General features: G+C 37.0%; 2 protein-coding genes across 2 annotated transcripts in view; one reads left to right on the top strand and one right to left on the bottom strand.

Moving 5' to 3' along the window:
* Positions 1 to 7,018: 7,018 nt before the first annotated feature.
* Positions 7,019 to 11,633, bottom strand: LOC117101035 (leucine-rich repeat and immunoglobulin-like domain-containing nogo receptor-interacting protein 3). The gene is made up of 3 exons (XM_033240901.1): positions 9,214 to 11,633; positions 7,417 to 7,624; positions 7,019 to 7,062 (listed from the first exon to the last, which is right to left on the bottom strand). Exons 1-3 carry the CDS (start codon positions 11,512 to 11,514, stop codon positions 7,019 to 7,021), a joined length of 2,553 nt encoding a protein of 850 aa, XP_033096792.1. The 5' UTR covers positions 11,515 to 11,633.
* Positions 11,634 to 12,047: 414 nt separating this feature from the next.
* The window catches only part of LOC117101036 (histone-lysine N-methyltransferase, H3 lysine-79 specific-like), a 5,980-nt gene continuing 3,117 nt past the window's right edge, over positions 12,048 to 14,910 (top strand). The window contains exons 1-2 of the mRNA XM_033240902.1: positions 12,048 to 12,162; positions 14,581 to 14,868. Of these exons, the coding sequence (XP_033096793.1) occupies positions 12,048 to 12,162; positions 14,581 to 14,868 (403 nt within the window). The remainder of the gene's footprint in view (positions 12,163 to 14,580; positions 14,869 to 14,910) is intronic.

Here is a 14,910-nt window from a genome sequence, read left to right on the forward strand (position 1 = left end):
CACGTACTTCATTCTTACTTTGTTGGTACTTTAGTATATGTTGCTCTGGTTCACTTCCAGGAGATCTTGAGCAACACCCAACTATGTCCACTTGCATTCTCATTGAGGAGTCCCCCACCCCTGTTAGGGGCATCAGACCCTCATCAGGCAAATCCTGGCAACACCCCTGATTAGTTTCATCAGAGGTGGGCATAAAAATTAGTTGGAGGGACAAAGTAAGTTTTTTATTTAACACAGAGGGCCGCACCCAAACTTTGATGTTTACAGTGTGCTTTCGAAAACCTTCATGCACTGCTTTTATACCACTTTATTTTATAACATTATTGTTTACAGGTGATCGGTACTAAGCAAGGTGTTTTCTAGTCGAAATAGTTTGGTGGGCCACATACATAGGGTTTTTAATTCATTTTCGCGAGCTGCAAAAAGTCGCTGTCGGGGCGCATGTGGCCCATGGGCCGTGTTTTGCTCACCTGTGAGTTACATTGTCAAATATTTATTGTGATGCTCATTGAAAAAAAATTTACTAAATTACAACTTGTTAGACATTTACTTGTGTACTTTTTTCTGTGATTATGATTGCTGCATCAAAGCTTGCTTTATTTATGGTGTAAACTAGTACAGTAATAAACATACAGCATGCTATGCTTTGCTTTATATTTATAACAAAATTATGATGTAATTTTTATATAGATTAGTTAATCCAAAAGCTTTGTTTATGTCAATAGTTGGAATTTATTTATAGTATTGATTTAAGTTGTTTATTTTTTCAAAATGTTCTGATTACTGTATTTTATTTTTTAGCCCATTTTTCAACTGGCTATACAAAAATATTTTTAACTAGTATTAATTTTGTTCTACAAATCTTAAATTATGTAGGCTTTAGTAATACATATATATTATATCTAATTTATAGATATTTAATGTAATTTTGTTTATAGAGGTTTCCCTCCAATTAATGACCAATTTTGGGACTGGAGTTTTCATAGTCTTTATCAGCTTTGGTTTCTAATTAGAATAATAAACATAAAAGACAATTGTTAATTTAGGACCACATAAAAAATTGTCTTGAATTGGAGGTGTCTTTCATTAGAGGGAGCCTGTATTAATAAACAAGCTTGTGAAAGCTCATTATATAAAATGTGCACATGTTATATAGTTTGGCAGTTGATAAATATTTTTATATTAAATGTTTTCCATTGTCTCTGCTCTTAGGAATAAGAAGTGTTAATCTTATTTTAATCAAATGTTCACTTGTCATTTATTTTTCTCAGAAATAAAGAGTGGTTTGGAGAATTATCTGTATATATTTAATCGTGTACTTCATTTATTTACATGTACATTGCAACATATTACATGTGCAATACAAAATATTTTATTTCATACAAAATTTAAAAGAAAATGAGGAATATTTTAACCAGGTCTTTCAACCTTTTCCATCTAATCGTCAGAGGGATTTTGGCCTGCCAGTGCATTTCACCTTTTCTTTGTTCATAGTGAATTCAGCGCACTGTCGTAGCCAAATACGTATACAGGACATGGAACCTACAGCTGCCATGTGGTTGCATGGCAATGGACGTTTTTGGAGTGTCAATCAAACCCAACATGACCAATCAGAATGTGTTTTTGAGTGGCCATGGCCAGTGGATAAGTCCATGTCCCACAACTCTATTTGCAAATATATCTGCACATTTCTTTAGTGGGACCTTAAATTTATACCACATACTTATAAAATGAAAAGTTGTGAGCATGGTGTGAATATAAGAGCAAAGATCGATCATTGGCTACCCTAGCACTACAACCCTTGAACAATTCCAACCACTGAGGAAGAAATACACAGGATATACAAGAAGGCAATATTTATCTAGTATCTTTTATCACACCCACTAGTTGAGAAACCCACTTACAGCCGTAATATTGCAGGGTCAAGAACTTCGACAAAAACTGTAAGCTATAGCCTTTACGTTGTTTCCTAAATTTGGCTATTTTTCACCTTGTTTTTTGTGAATTTTTTTTATTCGTAGGTTCCGTACAATCCACAGAACACAAAACAAAAGAAAAATAGCAGGATCTAAAATCGTCCATTTTGTTTGTGATTTTTCCATTCTTAAGGTCTGTAGGTGCACAGAACATATATGTATGATCCGTAGGTGCCACAAACAAAATTGCAGGGTGAAAAAAAAATCGTCCAATTTCGACAAATGCTTGCACCGATTATGTTTTAAATAAATTAACATCTTTTTCATATTATGTAATGTTATTAATTATTATGCCTAATGAATTAATTAGATATTATTTAGACTTAAAACTAGGTTTGAAATGGTGTTTGCAAACATGGATAGTTTTTTTGTGATGCATATGTGCTACAGAACACAAAACTGAAAATGCTTCAAATTTCGACAAAACCTGTTAGCTATACCCTTTAGACTTTTTTTTCTGAAAATGGGGCTATTTTTCACATAGTTGGTCTTTAGTGTATGATCCGTAGATGTCATAGAACACATAAGAACCGCAAATTGGCAGGGTCGAAAAATTGTCCAATTTCGACAAAAACTGTGAACCCCTTAGCATGTTTTTTCCATTGGGCTGTTTTCCATTTAGTTGGTTTTTGGTGGTTCGCAGGTGCTACAGAACACATTTGTATGATCCGTAGGTGCTACAGAAATGGCAGGTCGAAAGATTGTCCTATTTCTACAAAAACTGTGAGGTATACCATTTGCGTTTTTAAAAAATTGGGCTATTTTTCACCTATTAACTTCTCGACAGAATATTACATTATGAAAGCAAAGGATCATAAAAATACCGGTCATGTTTAAATTAACTTTGTTTAACATTATTTTCCTAGCATTTAATGTTGTGATTTATGCCAGAATAATGCATGCCTGTGAATAAATTAGATATTTAGGTTTGAAACTAGGTTTTAAGTGGTACTGTATTTGCAAACATGAATATTGTTTTTGTGATCAGGTGCCCCAGAACACACAACTTGCATTTTGGTATTTATTTTTCTATAAATATATTCATTAAATTATAATGTGTTACATATTAATACATCACATTTCACTAGGCCAGAGTGGTAGCACTGGTCTACTTTCCATTTATTTAGGGCTTACATTGATTCTATATAATTACTGTATATTATAATCATTCACATACCTTTTAGTTAAAGAAGGTAGTGGAATAACATATAACTTGGAATGTCATAGTGCTGAATTTGGATATGTATTCATTGTATCTCAATATAGTAATTATTCACTTTATTTACATATCTCTATACTATTGTATTAAATTACTATACTTACAGTAGGCCTCATTGATAACATAGTGATCATTGAAATCCTGGCACCACAAATTTGACGTCTCCTTTTTTAGTTCAAAGATGATTTGATAAATTAATATTAGCAAAGAAAACAACCCCCCACCAAAAAAAACCAAAAACAATGAACGTCTTATTATCCAAATCAACTTTATTAAAAAATATAAATCATTCTAATAAAGGTGGAAATATATAATTTATGCCATGTGATATTTATATTGCAGCAAGTCCACTGCAAACTAGCTGCAAAACTTCGCAGAGGATAACCACTGTCTCTTATACTCAAATACTGTATACAAAATAAAAAGTTTCGCTGTTGGTTAGGATCTACCTAGGCTAGGCTAGGGAGGCCTAGCTGTCAAAAGAATCGTTAACCAGGAGAAGAGGGGTGTCAGGCCTGCTCAGGCAATTTGCCAAATGCAACGATGATGTACAAATAAATAACAATTTTAAACAGAGGTACTCACATAATAATAGCAAGGCTTGATCCACGATATCAAGGGCGGATGCCAGCTAGCGGCACCAGATAATGTGTTTTCTCTTACCCGAAATCCACCCTGACAAGGCTAGGCTAGCCTAGCCTAGGCCTAAGCCCTGTCTCTTATACACATCTAGATGTGTATAAGAGACAGTATATATATAGGATAGAATGTATGTCAATACACTTACAGCCTATTAAAACCTACCAGGATGTGTGAATGGCCATGGATTATAAATAAATCCAAAACATGCAGACATGGTTACAATCACGATAGCATGAATCAATGTAAGGATACGGCAATTCCACTCATAACTGCGTTGTGGGTTCATTAGACAGATGATATTGTACAATGTTGTCCATGTAAGCACACTTGATACTATGGCCCAGCTTAGAGATTGATCCATTACCATACCCTATAAAAGACTGTCAATTTCATATATTAAAATCATAAAGCACTCTCCAGACTATCAAATTTTATTTGACAAAACATGTAACATGCCTAAATATGGTCTTGGTGACATCACATCGTGACTATATATGGGCATAAAACTGTTCTTTTGTCAAAGAAAATTTGATCGCATGGACAAAGCTTCAAAGCCAGTTTAGACAGAGCTTCAAAGCCAGTTTATACAGAGCTATTAATGGTGAATAACACTTATCAGTATATACACTAGAAGCCCTATTAAGGGGACACCTTTTGGGTATGCTGTAGTGTTAAAAGATATACTTTCTCTTGTTTTGTGGCCAAAAAAGTGTCACCTTATTATAGGCGTGTCCCCTTACAGTAATAGATGTCCCAAAGCTGGGGTTCTACTGCATATATTTTGAAATCTAGGCATGACATTTTGGTCCTTAAGCGTGAAAGCATGACACAGACGACACCAAATTCTTCTCATGACGAATGTGTTGTACACCAAAATAATCTAATTGATCAGTGGCACTGGTCATCCTTTGCTAAACATACAGAGTGTAGAACAACCCACTATCTAAGGTTATGTGCATGATGACAGTTGTTGTGCACTGTGTAAATGAACTGCTATGCGCAAATGAATTCAGGCTTTGTGTAAACAAGCCTTTTCAATGACAATGATTGTTATAATACTAAAAGCTTGTTTTAGGCTTAATCTACTGATCAAAGACCCACAGATTGGTTTCCATTGTTTTATATCTATGGAGGAATACTACATTATTTTCAGGTCCTTCAATTTTCAAGGACAGCTATGGGGTTGTATTTCTTGTAAAAGCTGCAATCAAGGAAGGTCAGTAAACCAGTTGTTAGCATTATTTGAGCAATTAAACAATCACAAAAACATTTACATGAATCTAAACCTTTAATTTTTTGAGTATGTTTTTTAGAATGAATGTGGTTCGAAGTGAAATTTTTTCTGAGGGCAAATAGAAACATTTATTAGAATATCACTCCCGCCTGCATCAAAAAATTCGGAAATAATAATGCTGGAATAATTTTATTGTTATTTATTTTTTTTTTTTTTGTCGCATCATTTATTTTAACTGCATAAAAACAACTTTGCAAAAAACAAATGCTCACAAAATATAAAGGAATTGGCTCCGAATTTGGCAGACTACAAACTCTTCCAAGTGATTAGATCAGACATTGGGTCGCCGTAAAGTTGAAAATGCAAACCCATTCTTTATTATAAACTTGTTTACTGTCGCTAAAAATAAGCTCGCTAACTGCAGTTAAAAATAGACAACACCGCGGTCTGTCCGTATAGAGACTCGCCCAGTAGACTGATCAAATAATTAATTTACAACGTTTAGACTTGCGTGTTCCACAGCTGCTGCGGCTAAAAATAGGCAACACTACGGCCCGTCCCTACCATGGTCCCTACAGAGACCCACCTAATGGCTGATCGGATTGTTGATTCACAGCATGTACCACAACAGAGAGAGACTCCCGCTGCTAAAAATAACTTGTTACATAATGCATTACAAGTGGACGGTCTTCCCTGTGATACTTGTGTTTGGTTGGATTGGTTGTTATTGGGCAAAAACTAACCTACGACATCAAGAAACTTTATTTAGGCAAAGGCTGGCCTAGCTCGAGGTAAAGACCAAAGCCTAGACGCGTAGGCCTAACTATTGATTAGGGTGTTCCCATCCCTTTGACGCTTGAGTAATGTCTGATTTTTTCACAGGAATATAGGCCTAGGCCTAGTTTTGGATAGGGCCTAGCCTAGTACTGTAGGCCATTGGATCACTAGGCAGTTGTTTAAATGCATCTGCCACTTCGGAAAACGATGTCATGTTCGTTCTGTTCATGCACACGGGCATCTCCGGGTATAATCCATCCAACCCCAGCCCCCCTCCAAAGAAAAAAAAACAAAAAAACCTCCCGCACTCATAAATTAAAAAAAAAACATTTTAATCTACCAACGCGACAAGGCAGCACTTAAAAGAGCGTCTAGAATAGGCCTACTACTAGCTAGGCTAGCCTAGAAACTGACGATGCCTGAGCTCTAGGCCACAGGGTTAGGTAGGGTAGGCCTAGTGTATGATGAAATTCAGAGTCAAGCTGAAGATAATGATGATAATGACAGATATGACTTAGGCCTAGTTAGGCTTACCTTTAATTATGTTGATGATAGTGATGAAGCTGGAGAAAAGTGGTCATATCTCTCTCTGTCTGATTCAAGCTGATGGACCAGCACGTACAGTAGTTGCAAGGCCTCATAATTTGCCACTAAGCAAGGCCCTAAACATTACAGTTAACCCTTAACCCAGTTAGCACTAGTAGAACGCAAGGACAGATGCTTACAGTAGCCTAGGTGAGCCGGGCCATGTAGGCTAGGCTAGGCCTAGGTACCCTAGCCTAGACAGGAAATTCCCCGGTAGCTAGGGCCTAGGCCTAGGCCTAGTAGGCCTCTAGATGTCAGTAGAGTACCACATTGCAGACTGGAACTGACATCCTACACGTGTCTACTGCCATGAATCTAAGAAGATAGCAGTAATTTTCCCAAACTTAGCCTAGTCTAGGCCTAAGCCCACGCATACTCACATTTTGTGTGTGTGTGTTACGGGGATGACAGAGAAAACACCAAATAGTCTGAAGAAGATCTGTGTTGCTGGTGACGGTCAACTCTGCTTGGCTGTGGAGATCAAAGATACTAGAACACAAGATAGAGTTCTCCCCACAGAAAAAAACTGTTACACCGAAATGCATGTTGGGAATACAAACAATGGGGCGCCGCGTACGGCTGGATCTAAAAAACTTCTGCCACCGTGTTGCATAACTGTGAATTATCTCCTTTTGCCGAGGTTGAACCATGGAGGTATTATTGAGAAGGAGATCACTCGGCAACAGATCCCTTTGACGCGACAAACCTATGTGTTCCCCGCTTTTGGATCGCGCGCGGGCGTATTACCCTATAATTCACATTTTTTCGTTAGCAACAACTTGCCAACGACATGCACTTATACCATAGAGATCTGTCTCTTATACACATCTATGTCCCGAGATGTGCGTCCTTTTGTTGAATTACCTTGTTAAAACCATGGAGGTATTATTGAGAAGGAGATCACTCGGCAACAGATCCCTTTGACGCGACAAACCTATGTGTTCCCCGCTTTTGGATCGCGCGCGGGCGTATTACCCTATAACCTCCGATAGAGACAGACATGTAAGCTTGGTCGTTACTTTCACTTGTGTTGGTAACCAGTCGCCTTCGTTTGTAACTCCACAGATACATGTATAGTCCTAAACCAACTCCGACAACAAGAATTATTGCAAATAGACCGCCACCTATTACACCTGCTTTAGAACCATCTTTGTCTACAACATTCAGATTAATTGTCCTACGAATGGATACCTTGTTTGAAGCAAGAAACCAAGTTGTCTTTATCGAGTACCGCTCGTTTATTTTATTCGTGTGGGAAACTTTTAACATAACTTTCGCCACTATATATTTCTATTATAATATTCTTTATGACAATATTATTGTCATAAAGAATATGTGCCACGGTTTTTGGGAAGAATGTGTATTTTTCTACAGAGGTCAACGACCTTTTGACCTTTAGATACGTCAATTTGAATGGCTGAAAATCTACAGGCTACATGTTGATACCAACATCATGCAAATCCATCCAATAAATCATGAGTTATAAGCATATTCCATATGCTTACTAGTAGGCCTAATAGAAAATAGTAATTAGTATCAAATCTACTCACAACTGTAGGTTTGTAAACATTTGTGGATGAATTGGGAATAAATTTACAACTATCTATGGAGGTCAATGAAATAGTTATTTTGACCTCTAGTTCAATTTCTGCCTGTTTCAAAACTTTTTCAATTTTAATGGCTGACCAATCTATAGGCTAAATGTTGTTACCAACATCATACAAATCCATTGAATAAATCAAGAGTTATAAGCATAGATGTTACCCCCTACCCCCAAAACTGTTGTTGATTACAAATTTCTAGGATCATATACAATGTACAATAGTACATAATGCATTTTAATGTTTTTCTCCTTAACATCAATTTTTGTATTCCATATGTACAAGAAAAACACATTTTGTATCAAATACATCCAAAATTAGAGATATGACACTGAAGTTTATTGATATGTAAATGCAAAAAAAAATTGCATTTTAGAAAAAGGTCGATGACTTTTAGACCTCTAGTGACTTTAATAATTGTCGGATGAATTTTATTTAAACTGCATATGATTAAGAAACATATATGCTACACATTGCTATCAAAATAATATTGATGAGCTTTTTACATCACAGGTTATGACCATAAATGTTACCACTCCCTCCCCCACCCCAAAAAAAGTACTGACAATAAAACACTAACGACCATTACACATGACGCGAGTACATACAATGCATCGCTATATTTTTTGTTTTTTTATGCCCGTAGGAACAAAATGATACCAAGGAAGTTAAACTGTGGGGGTGACCCCCCTATCCAGCCTATGTCTTAGATTGTCCGGCGGGGGATAATTTTTGACCAAAAGTAGTTAAGTGTTGCTTAAGGTAGTTAAGAAGCGTAGCTTAATTTAGTTAGGTTTGTTCTGAGCACGACACTGAACTCCATCCAGTCGAGGCGTCGGCGACCAATTTGACAAGCCCATTCAGATTTGTCTTTGTGACTGCTGAGGCGAGGGTGCTTTGGTCACCCAGCAGCAAGTAAAAACCAACAGCTGAACAAAGGATGGATGAGTTCTCCGGAGCCAACGGCGAACTACAGTATAACTTCGTTTAAGGAGTATGAGTATACTTAGACACATATTATTTTGATATTTCTATTTTAAAACTTATTTATCATTGTGATGCGCATAGAGGTCATGACAATATGCGCCTTATAAGTCCACCATTATTATTATCAAGTTCGGTTACAGAATTGTTTGTTCGGGCAGTTTTAATATGAACGTTGAGACAGAATTTCAATCATGTGACAACAGAATCATACACTTTGTTTGAATATTGAATTTTACTTGCAGATCCTCTTCTTGGCCTACTACCTACAGTTATTGGTTCTTTAGCACGACTTTCTTCGCTGTCGACGCGTGACCGAGGCATAGTGAAACTTTTGTCGGGTCCTGATCGATCACATTCATTTTTTTTGGTTATGCTTTCCAACTGCTCCACTTGAAGCTTTATTTTACCCTTTGGACATGCATACAGAGACGTCAGGGGTTTTGGTTTTTCAAGTGTATTTTGTATAGGATTTTCTCGCTGCGTAAGAATTGTCGCAACATTTGGAAATTGTTTCAACTCATTTTCTAATTTTTCCTTCGGTTTTGAAAAACGAGATGGTTCAAATCGAGAAGGTGCTGTTTTTCTGGCGTTATTTTTTATAAACCTAGGGGATGCTAGTGTAGATGAAGAAGGTTTAAATTGTGGCCCTGTGCTAGTTTCGCTAGCTTGTGGAAGCATCGTCATGTAACCAGGACTACCAGGTTTGCGAATGCGTATTCCCTTCTTTACGGGTTCATTTTCGTTACTTTCCTCATTTATCTTGATGACAGGTGGTTTCCATATTGATTGATAACCATGTTCTTTTTCGTTAGTTTTGTTCTCTTCAGACGTTCCACCTGCCCCTATTGTAGCGTACACCACTTCTGAGTGTATAGATCCTTGGCTTCCACATTCATGCTCTGTTGGAAATCCTCCGATAGAGACAGACATGTAAGCTTGGTCGTTACTTTCACTTGTGTTGGTAACCAGTCGCCTTCGTTTGTAACTCCACAGATACATGTATAGTCCTAAACCAACTCCGACAACAAGAATTATTGCAAATAGACCGCCACCTATTACACCTGCTTTAGAACCATCTTTGTCTACAACATTCAGATTAATTGTCCTATCCTCTCTGCCACCTGCATTCGACGCACTACATGTGTATACACCTGCATCATTTATAGATACGTTTTTAATATTCAATATTCCATTTGAAAGTATTTCATATCGTTCAATATCTTTTAGTGAAGTTTTGATTTCAGAGTTTCCAATATCATACCACTTCAAAACTGGTTTTGGAAAACCTTCTACTTCGCAAAATAGCCTCACGTCATCTCCTACTTCCACTCTCAAGTTCTGCGATATTTTGGTAAAGTATGGAGCTTTACACTGAAAAGATTCTAATTTTAAACTAAATATGTTTTGTCCACGTAAGTTTGTTGGTTTGTTGCATTCTAGATACTGAGTTTTTCTTGATGTGGTAAACCATTCTTTCAACCCTTTCAAGGCACAGTCGCAACTAAGCGGGTTTCCACTCAAAAGAAGATCAACCGACTGATTCATTGATGGCGGCTGCAAAGTTACAATTTCATTTTCGCGAAGATCCACTGTTCTGAGTGATTTTAAGTCTGATAGCACTTGACTCGGAAAAGCCTTTAACTTGTTATTTCTTAGGTGCAATTTGACTAGATTCTTTAATCCAGTTAATGCACTTTCTTCAATAATTGTGATCAAATTTTGATCCAAGTGAAGAGTTGACAGCCTACTGAGATGCTTAAAATCAATACCCTGGATTGTATCTATCATGTTACCTTCCGCGTAGATGGCGTTTAAATAGACTAAGGTAGCAAACGTTGTATTTGCAAGATGGCTTATTTTGTTACTGCTAATTGACAATGTTTTTAATGCAGAGTTGTCTCTAAAAATTGTTGGTTTTAAAACGTGTAAGTTATTAAAAGAAACATCTAGATACTGGAGCTCATGTAATCCTTCAAAAGCGTCCTCAGATAAAGTAACTAGTTCATTGTGCTGCAAATGTAGAAATTCGAGAAGGTGCAATTCTTTAAAGGTGGAAGTTTGTAACTCGAGAATGCAATTGTTATCAAGGTGTAAATAACGCATATTCTTCATACCATTTAAAGATGTGTTGGCAATAAATCCAATTCGGTTGTTGCTGAGATGAAAAGACTGAAGTTCCTTGAAGAGTGTATGATCGCCAAATAAATCTTTCGTAATGGAGGTCAACATGTTGTCATTCAATTTTAAATATTCAAGTTTGGAACAAGTGGAAAAACTATTGTTTCCAATAGTTTTTAGATTATTGTAGCCGAGGTCAAGATGCTGCAATTTCTTCAGATTATTAAAAGGTTGCATATGCAATGCAGTTAAATCGTTATGGTCAATCCGTAAACGTTTTAAATGCGGAGTATTTCCAAAAGCATTAGCTCCAAGTGTTTGTATTTTGTTGTGTTGAAGTTCTAATGTCTGAAGATTTGAAAGTCCTTTAAACATGTCGTGTGGTAACTCTGTAATTTCATTGTTTCCTAAGTTAAGTGTTATCAAATTTGACAACCCATCAAAAATATTCGCAATTGTACAAATTTGGTTGAAACTTAAATCCAAAGTTTCGAGATTAGATAGTCCCTCAAATGGCTTTCCTTGAATAACAGATAGGCCTAGGCCTTTACTACTCCGACATAAGCCTGCCTTTTAATTTCTTTAATTGTATATCCAAATATCAACTACAGATATTACTGTATAAATATCAAATAAAATATTAGTGTCATGAGGCTTATCGAATGAAATAGTGTGCGGCAGAAATGATTTGCACAATCTGAAATTGGTGATGCTGGGACTGAAAGATGATTAAAAATATCAAAATATTTAATTCATCATCGTCATTGCATTTGGTATTGGCACTGTAGTTCGCTATGAATTCCAACAAAAACTGTAGTTGGAAACGAAAGATCATACAGCAAAATGTGATAGATCTAACTAATGCAATAAGGTTCCGATTATCTAGTGAATCGCAACAAATTTAGACCATGGAGCTAACATGTTGTGAAGCAGCTATCGTATTATTATACTTCCCACGAACGCAGGTTGTTGGAGTGGCGGCAAAAAGAGCAAAGCCAGATCAAACGCTGCGTATCTCTGCAGGTGAGCAGTGCCGAGGCTAATTGTTCGCCCTACATGGTCGAAATAACAGCTTGATATTTTGCCGTGGAAAAGTTTCTGGCAAATTTAGAGGGGATTGGAGGAAGAACTTGAGAGTAAAACCACAGACACTATTCGTATATAGGGCCTGTGTTACAACGAACATTACAAAACATTAAGTCTTCTTCGGGCGCACTTAATTTAAACAATGAGCAAAACTCTAATTGTACGTAGTAGATTCAATAATATATTCAAATAATTCAAGCGTTATTAGTTGAAATAATACACAGCTTAGATAAATTATGGTACGTATCACGCCATCTAATATAATAATTAGATAAGAAAGTCGTCTAGAGATCGTCGCCAAATCTCAAGGCCTATAAATGTTAACAGGTGTAGGAGTCTGGGCAGACACGGGTTAGGGTGGGGAGGAAACCGTTAGGTGCTCTTCTCCGCCGCGGGTTGGAGTGTTAAAGGTACCGGTGCTCTTCATCCGATTATTACCTCTAGTAGAAATTATTGTAAAGAAAGTATAATCATCCATAATGACACCTCGTTTATAATTTAATAGGACGTAATTCTATAACCTCTTTATGATAGCCACATTTTTGGTGTGTCAGCTGTAGAAAAAAAAAATAGGCAAAAAAATAGAAAGCTATAGAAAAATAGAAGAGTCGTTTGTAAACTCATTATTATTGTGTACATTATTATTGTATATATCATTATATCAACACCTGATTCTTAAAATATTTGTAGGATGTGACCTAATACAGAACATCTTGACACACAGGTTGTAATAGAAAATGTATATAGTGCTAAATAGTGTAATGTGGAGTGAACTTGAAGGTGAGATACTTGCTTCCAGTGTGGGTTCCGGGTACAAATCCTGTCACGTCAGAGGTTTTCTCACAGCTCTACTCCCTAAGACTCAAAAGACATTTGGTTTATAGAGCATCACTTAGTTATGCAGTTGGTGGATGTGAATAATCTGAATCGTTATGTTGAGCTTAGTCTGAGCAGTTCAATGTCTTGTTGGGGAAGTGGGGGAGGGGGGATTAACTAAAAATCTCCAAAGACATGTTATAGGCCTATAATCATAATTGTGTGTAAAAAAGATAATTTAAGTGAACAGTATACGCACCTTAAGTTGGTGAACTTCCTTGTCTTTATTGAAGACGACTTATTTCTTACCACTGCATTAGCAAAGAATCAAGAAATAGTGAACGCATACTAATTATTACGTTTCTTCAACAATTGCTTCATGAGCACAATCAAAAGAAATCCATCGATTTAACAATTTCAACTGCGAGTCATTTCCCACTGACTTCTGTACCGTGGACTTACATACTTCAAGCCGACATATTAGGCAAGTATTCATGGAAAACTCAAATAATCATGCTTTCGCCAAATTTAAGCATTGCTTCAAAATATTGATAGTCAAGGTGATATTCATGGCGCAAAGATTTCTGTTTTCAACATGGCGACAACCTAAAACTAATTTTTAAAATATTGTTTGCTCCTAACAATTCAGTCACAACCGTACGTCGTGCTCCTACTGCAGTGCTTGACCTTGCTTGACGACAGTGTTTCAGGACTTAAATTTCCTGATTTGTGGAGTATCACACAGAATCATGTTTCGCAAAACCCTATGGGGCACATACCAAGCATGGCTGTAACCCAGAGCGCTTGAACAAAACACAAAATAACTGAATTAGATGATAATAATAATATGATATATAAAAAAGGTAATTAAAGAATTGATATAACTAAAGGTGCTGAATTTTGTTACAACTAAAAGCAGCTTGTTTAATGTTTCATTTATTAATAAAAAATAGGTTTCAGTAACAAAATAATCACAGAAGGCATGTGTGGCCTAGCCTATATCCAAATAGACAGACAACCATAGGAAAATATGAATCATCAATTGATAATAAAGTACTTAGGCCTATTTGTAAAAAGAAATTAATAATGTAAAGGTATTACGGATAAATATAAGCTCACGAAAAAGTACAAATTTTGAAATTATTATTGCCATGGGAACTAATTGACATTGCTGAAATCTAACTCGAATATAGGCGATATCCAACTGTGCAAAATGGAATCGAAAATTCCACACTCAGTCGTATGGCACATGACGTCATCAATGAGGTAAGTCTTTGCCATTGGCGTATTCTGAAACACTATACATTTGTTTTGTTTTTCTTGCTTTCAAATAAAAGACAAACAACCACATAAGACAATAATTTATTATGAGACATACACGTAAAATAAACTATTCGTTGTAAGTTTTAGGGTGTTCTCGAAGTTCGCAACTACTAAATGTAGACGGCGGATAAGCAAATTTTGGGACAGAGTGATGACTTTACAGGGCGCGGTATAACGGCTGTCTCTTATACACATCTAGATGTGTATAAGAGACAGGACGTGAGCAGTGGAGACGCGAGGAACGCGAGAGACGCGAGAAACGCGATCAGTGGGAACGCGAGGAACGCGAGAGACGCGAGAGACGTGAGCAGTGGGAACGCGAGGAACGCGAGAGACGCGAGAGACGTGAGCAGTGGGAACGCGAGGAACGCGAGAGACGCGAGAGACGTGAACAGTGGGAACGTGAGGAACGCAAGGAACGTGACAGACGTGAGCAGTGGGAACGCGAGGAACGCGAGAGACGCGAGAGACGTGAGCAGTGGGAACGCGAGGAACGCGAGGAACGTGAGGAACGCGAGAAACGCAAGCAGCGAAAACGCGAGAAAC

Source organism: Anneissia japonica, unplaced genomic scaffold (genome assembly GCF_011630105.1).
Source record: "Anneissia japonica isolate Jap-2015-1 unplaced genomic scaffold, ASM1163010v1 scaffold1785_len1016330_cov206, whole genome shotgun sequence".
In the NCBI taxonomy this organism is placed as follows: domain Eukaryota; kingdom Metazoa; phylum Echinodermata; class Crinoidea; order Comatulida; family Comatulidae; genus Anneissia; species Anneissia japonica.

Coding starts and splice junctions, on each gene's coding strand:
- LOC117101035 (XM_033240901.1), bottom strand. CDS start 11,514: ATGTTTAAAGGACTTTCAAATCTTCAGACATTAGAACTTCAACACAAC. Junction 7,625..9,213: donor TGTATGATTCTGTTGTCACA/TGATTGAAATTC, acceptor GCTTCAAACAAG/GTATCCATTCGTAGGACAAT. Junction 7,063..7,416: donor CATGTCTGTCTCTATCGGAG/GTTATAGGGTAA, acceptor CCTCGGCAAAAG/GAGATAATTCACAGTTATGC.